This window comes from Phragmites australis, chromosome 9, assembly GCF_958298935.1.
Source record: "Phragmites australis chromosome 9, lpPhrAust1.1, whole genome shotgun sequence".
Classification (NCBI taxonomy): domain Eukaryota; kingdom Viridiplantae; phylum Streptophyta; class Magnoliopsida; order Poales; family Poaceae; genus Phragmites; species Phragmites australis.
In genome coordinates this window covers 20,561,257-20,567,833 of record NC_084929.1, presented here as the reverse complement: position 1 = coordinate 20,567,833, position 6,577 = coordinate 20,561,257, and the positions used below count along the sequence as shown (strand labels likewise).

The 6,577-nt window shown below is 43.6% G+C and overlaps 1 protein-coding gene across 1 annotated transcript; it reads left to right on the top strand.

The window, feature by feature from the left end:
- Positions 1 to 2,141: 2,141 nt before the first annotated feature.
- LOC133928768 (uncharacterized) lies at positions 2,142 to 4,634 on the top strand. The gene is made up of 3 exons (XM_062375244.1): positions 2,142 to 2,586; positions 4,018 to 4,139; positions 4,241 to 4,634. Exons 1-3 carry the CDS (start codon positions 2,250 to 2,252, stop codon positions 4,349 to 4,351), a joined length of 570 nt encoding a protein of 189 aa, XP_062231228.1. The 5' UTR covers positions 2,142 to 2,249; the 3' UTR covers positions 4,352 to 4,634.
- The last annotated feature ends 1,943 nt before the right edge of the window (positions 4,635 to 6,577 follow it).

The following is a 6,577-nucleotide window of genomic DNA, read 5'->3' as shown; positions in this document are numbered from 1 at the left end:
CCGTCCTTTATACTTCCTAGTGAGGAACGTCCCATCCAGGTAAATGATGGGTCAACAGTGCCTAAATGCTTTGATGATTGCCGCAAATGCAAAGAAAGCACGTTGCAATACTTATTTCCCGCTATACTCCACATCAGTCGAGGGGTAATGCTTGATGTTATAGTAATTTTCAGGGTTTCTTGCACATATTGTGGCTAATTGACAAAGTAGATTGTGATGTGAATCTTCATATGTCCCAAACCTCATCTCAATAGCCTTCTGTTTCACCCTCCATGCCTTTGCGTAGTTTATTATATACTAGAACATTTGCTCAATAGCACGGATTATTGATCATATCTCATACTTCAGGTTGTTCATAATCTCCCCATACATAACATTGGCAACAAAAGTAGATGACTGGTTCCGGTGGGAGAACTCTATTTCCTCAATGTGACAATTATGCTCCCTAACTATTGAGCACTGCCAGTAATCAACCCACTTCCCACTAAATGCGTGCACCCGTCAAGGACAATCAGGCACCAAACACTTCACGTCGTACTCCCTTTTACTCGACTTTACAACTTTGAACTACCTCCGAAGAGACAGTAACCAGAATTTAACTGCATCAATAACAGACTCCTTAGTAGGGTACATAACACCCTGAGACACCTCGTTCTCATGATACTCCCACTGTGTCTGATCAGCCTCACTAACCACTAGCTTCAAAAATTCCTGATTTCTCCACTCTGCAGGAACAGGAGCATTTCTCTCCTCGTCGGATGAATCCTCATCGGCAACGGCTTCCTCCAACTCTTGATCCTCCATCTCCATCTTTTCAATTATGCTAGGGATGTGCTCCCCCTCATCGGCTACACCCCTCAGTTGCATCTCAGGCATATCCCCAACATCTTGCTTGGACCTGACATTTACCGGGTCTGATTCATCTACCACTGTCTGACTTGTTCCCGCTACTGCTTCCGCAGAATTTATCTCTGTTGGATCTTTCTGGTATGCCTCAGCTAACAAAACCAGAGGGAGCCCACGATCACATGATATATCTACATACTGCCTCCAAGTAGATGTCGTATTGATCGGGATGAGCTCGCCAAAGTAGCCCTGATTAGCATGGCTTAGCACAGCTCTTAACTTAAGATCATGTTGCTGGGGATCCAGTTGAAAATGACGCATCAACCACTTGCATACGCCCACTATGGTCTTCTCATTGGCTCTACTAAGACTCTTAACGACATGCCGAAACCTAGAGAGATCTACACCGTTAGGACCATAACTAATTTGACCTTCACATAATATATCTGAAAATATAATTTATCTGCTATCCCTAGAAACATCCAAATATATCCAATGTTAAGACCGGAAAACTATATTTCTGGTTATCGAAACTACAACAAAATTATCGACACCGATTATCGTCTAACAATAGGTTCTTTAATATTGCCCCTAAGCAAACTAACATAATTAAACTAATTAACCATCCATCTATTTAATAAAATTTCTAATTACCTACAATTATTACTTACATCATTATTCTGTACAATCTAGATATTCGAAACTATCATACTATAAATACTACTATGCATCTAATGACTATCTACTATATCGTAATTAATATTGACAATATACTACAAAATACAGCATTTTTTAAACCCTAAACCCTAAGTTATATCTAATATAGCTATTGTTATACCGCTAAACCTTAGATTTAGTGGTACTTTACTTACTAATAAAAACATGAGTATAGAAAAATTATCGAAAAGCGCATTTCAAAATCCGCTGATAAAAAAAGTAGGGCTTCGCCGTGCTGTCTTCCTCTCCTCTCCTCTCCCTTTCTTTTTTTTTCGGAATAAAATGATGGCAACAAGAGGCCTAACCGATCTCTCAGAGGGCGGTAAGGGTGACGAGCGTGGGGATTCCTCCTACCTACCTTTCAGAGGATGGTAAGGGGTGGTCCTGCCACCATGACAATCTTTATCACCCTGTAGCTTTTTCAGATGACGGTAGATCATATTTTTATAAATATTGTCGTAATGAGTCTATTTATTTAAGTTTTTAATAAAAAATATAAAAATAAAAATAACTCGCCAAAGTTCTTGTGTGCTGTCATTCAAATCCTCCCGATAAATTGGCCCAGAAAGGAAAGGTTTAACGAGTTAACGGGCTGGCCTCTCTTCAAGTCTCTTATTCTTCCATCCGTCTCTTCCTCCAAACCCTAGTCCCCTCGAAACCCTAGCTGCTGCCGTCTGCCAGCGCCGATGGGGGGGTCGCGGCGCAAGTTCAAGCGCTCCCACGCCAAGGTCCGCGTGGGTCTCCCGCGCAAGAAGCCCCGGGAGTTCAAGCCGGCCTTCGACCTGCCCGAGGCGCTCGCCGCCGCCGCCGGAGGTGGGGCCGGATGGGACGCGGAGGGCAGCGTGATGAAGAACTACGCCGCGTTCGGGGTGGTGGCCAACCCCAACCTCCTCGGCGCGCACGCCCGCGGCACCCCGCAGCTCGTCCAGAGCGCGCCGCTGCAGGCGCCCGACTTCGCCGCCGCGCGCGCACCCGTCCCCGAGTTCGAACCCATCGACCCCGGCAGCGACCTCGAGTCCGATGGTCAGCTTCTCCCCCGCCCCGCTCTGCTCTGCTCTGCTCTGCTCCTTTTTGGGGGTGTTTCTTGGGAAATCCTGACATTGAGATACCGTAAATGTGTACGATTTGGTGCCGCCTACATATTTCCTAGATTGGGATGTGGCTGTTTTGGTTATATTGATTGCGAACCTTAGTTGCCGTGGTCACTGGCTTTAATAAATACGCGATTCTGAGAGATTGATCAGTATCAAATGGCATGTGGTGGTTTGGTTCTAATTCTTATCATTAGCTGTTAGTATGTTATATGTAGCATATGATGATTCCGGCAAATTTGATATCATCTGAATTGTGGATGATTGCTTTGAAGTGCTGGATCCTATAAAATGGACATTATGTGAATCCAACGAGGTAGGGTAAAAATCTGATTTCTTCTACACTTTAATCTAGGAAGAGTCGAAGAGTGCAGTTGATTAAATCTGAGAACTGTGTAGTTTTGGAGCATGTTTCTTCCAATGGAATTTCTGTATTTTTAACGAAACATTGTTGAAGAAGATAGAATAATGAGTATGAACTGAACTGTAGCTGTTCTATTAAATTGCGTTGTACATAATGTTTGATAAATTCTCTGCCATATCAGGCTGAGATTATAACGACTTCAGCCAGTTTAGCATATGATTTTTCAAAAACTGCTAACATGGCACCAGATCCAAACTTCACTGAAACTGGTCCATGCCGGTTTAAGTTTAATATAAGCCAGTTGCTTTTGACTTATCTATTTCGATTGGTTATCCACAGTATATTTTCACCTGTCATGTGCTTATTTACACGCTTTATTCCTTCGTATTACCATGATCATACGTTGAAAAGAGTAAAAGATTGTGAAAAAAGGTCTGTAGTATACGTAACAAGTTTCATCAAGCATGATTTTTGCTGGATATTCGGAAATATGCAATGAATTGAATTTGACTGCTTTCTGTGACATGCCTTAAAATGGTTGTTTTTTTTCCATCTTTTTGCTTAAAGTGAGAGCCTATATTCGGTCTCCCTTTCTTGGAGACCTAAAAAGCATAATTTATTTATTAGTACAAGCAATCTGATCACGTTTCTTTCCCAACTACAGTACTAAAAATGATGTCCATAGGAACTGTTTTTGCCATTCTTTCATCATAGTTCTTGTAAGCTTGCTTATGGCACACCAATATAAGACACTGATAGTGCAATACATCATTTGTAGGCTTAATAGACATAGTTTCATGTGTACTTTGGTTAGCAGTTTAGGAGAAAATTTTATGCTTGGTATAGTCCTCAAGATATGCTATTATCATTCCTTAATTTGTTGTGCGCAGAAGACATTGGTATGCAATATAGATTGCGCAAGAAATTTCTTATAATCTTATAGTGGGCATGACAGTTTACCTGTGCATGATTTCATCCAAATGTTTCTATGCAATGTAGATCTGAAATCTGCACTTGGGAAGAAAAGGAAGGATGGCAAATCTGCACCTTTGCAACCACTATCTAAGATTCAACGTGTTTGCATCGGCAGATTGGTAGAGAAGTATGGTGATGACTACAAGGTAAAACCATATTCCAAAATGTGCCATTCATCTGGGTTAACGATTTACAACGATTTAAATTCTGAGAATGTAGACTGAAAAAGAAACTGTCATGCTTGCAGGCTATGTTCATGGATACCAAGCTGAACGCGATGCAGCATTCACTGTGTACATTGAAGCAGCTGTGCGAAAGATATCACGTGGGTGGCAAGAACTTCATCTATCCACTGTAGTATGGCCTGGACATCTATAGTTCAGTTTCTCAGTGTACTCTGTTCCTCCCACTACTAGAACAAGATTTTTTTTGTCTATCAAGAAGGTACTTGCGGATTGCTCGAATGTAACAGTGAGCTTGTTTCCTATTGGAGAACTATAGTCAGATGTGCTGTTGGCAATGCCATGTGTCCTTGACCTCGAGTGGAAGTCAGAACTGTTCTGTACTTCTGCATGTTATGTTTTGTACTCGAAGTTTGGCAATTGTGATTACACACTACTCATGATGTGATTTGGTCCCAATAGTTCACTGTTTTCTTTGTTGTTGTGTGAATGAATTACACAGGTTGAAACCATGCAGTTTTCTTGTACAAAAGCTACGGTACATTGTCATGCATCTATCTATATTCATTGGGGAGGCCTGCTGACTGGCGGATGGACCCTGGCATGATTCTCGGCTTGCCTGTGCACAAGGCACAAAACAGGAAGCAGCCACACAAGGCATCAATTAGAAACGGAACACGGCTCCTCTTCCGCTGTACTTCCCGTTTCTGCTACTGTTCCTCTGCCTTCTCCAGCCCTGTCACCTCTAGAACCTTCTACAATTCCACAGTTCTCCTACTTCCTCCTCCTGTACTTCATCCCTAGCTTCTATTTGCTCATTTGTATCCTGTACTCGGTGGTTAAGTGAGTATATCAATGGCGGTTGCGAACATACATGGAGAACTCGGGGCTCATTGCTGCAAATGGAGGCTCTCATTGTGTGGGTTGTTCGTAGCTATGGTCGAACGCTTTTGCCACTTGCCACTAAGGCGGCACCAGCTCTTGCAGGCCACTCAAATATTCCATATTTCATTTTGCTACTCTTCTGCTGAGGTGGTGTTGGTTTAACATCACCACTGCTATGGTTTCAGTATAACACAAATTTGAGGGAGGACTCAATCAAAAAAAAAAAAAAAAAGGGAGAGAAGTAGCAGCATGCTGCATCGCTGCTTCGGCTCCGCTGTATGGGTTCGTTGGATTGAGCATATGAAATAGTGGGTGAGCGGGTATTGTAAATGTCCAAAATGGTTATTTCACTTCTTGTGCATGCCCTGCTGCTGAAAGTTTACAAGTGAGGCACATTGTACGTAACGGACTTGAGAAGCAAAGTTCAGAGGAGGTCACCATGCCGTGCAGCCCTACTTCACCACTATATAAATGGTTATATGTACTGTCTCATCACTGTCAAATCATCTAAAACTGGCTGTGATAATTATATCACTATCAGTTCGTAAGAAAATTACTATTATTACTAGTTTTAGAAAACAACTGGTAGTGATAGGTTATTATCATTGCCGATTCGAATTAAAAACCGACAGTTATAGTATTAGTACTAATTTTTTTATCAATCGACAGTGAAACATAGAACCAGACCCTAAATTTGTATTGAATCCATATTTGTCTCACGTTCACGTACGCTCGTTCTGTCCCTAAAAATCTAAGTCTGAGCATCACAGTCTTATCCTCACTCCTCGCTCTCTCTCTCCTCTCTCTCGCTCATTGCTGCTGCCACCCACCTCCCATCCCTCTTCCTAAGCTCACGGTCGCTGCCCTCACCACCCTCCTCACGGATCCGGTGAGGCTTCCTCCCATCACACGCGTGCGGCGGATCTAGGCAGGAGGGTGACGGCGAGATCCATGGCAACCAGATCCAGGGTGATGTGAGCGGGAGATGTGATGCTTCGGCATGGGAGTGACCTCTTCCATGGCCTCCTCCACACTTGAATGGCGGCTGCACGCTCCCCGGCTTCCATGACCATGTGTGTTGTGATGGTGCTTCAGGGAGGGTGGCTCGAGCTCGGTGATTGTATGTGTAATCCAGATTGTGGGGTGGCGAGACGCCTCATCGGTGAGCTTAAGTAGTAGTGGTTGCCAGCGAGCGGCGGCGGAGCTGCCGCGGGGGGCCGAGCGACGCCTGGGATTTTTTTTTTCCTAAAAATACTAAAACTACTGGTGGACAATAATCGGCAGCGATAGCAATTTGACTATCATCGCCCGTTGCGTACTACTGGTTTAAAAATCAACAGTGAAATTGGAACCGACAGTGATCGTCTATTGTGTAGTAGTGCTTGTACCTACTGGCACGTCTTTCTGTTGCTGCTGTGGCTTCTTGTAGTACCATGGCAGGGGGAAACGGCAGGCCGGCAGCTCGAGCTCTCAACGTCACAAGGCGAGATTTCCCCAGGGACCTCGTCTTTGGGGTC

Excerpts from the sequence above, each read along its gene's own strand:
- LOC133928768 (XM_062375244.1), top strand. The coding sequence starts at position 2,250 with ATGGGGGGGTCGCGGCGCAAGTTCAAGCGCTCCCACGCCAAGGTCCGC. Across the intron at positions 2,587-4,017 it reads CAGCGACCTCGAGTCCGATG|ATCTGAAATCTGCACTTGGG; the intron begins GTCAGCTTCTCC and ends TATGCAATGTAG. Across the intron at positions 4,140-4,240 it reads AGTATGGTGATGACTACAAG|GCTATGTTCATGGATACCAA; the intron begins GTAAAACCATAT and ends TCATGCTTGCAG.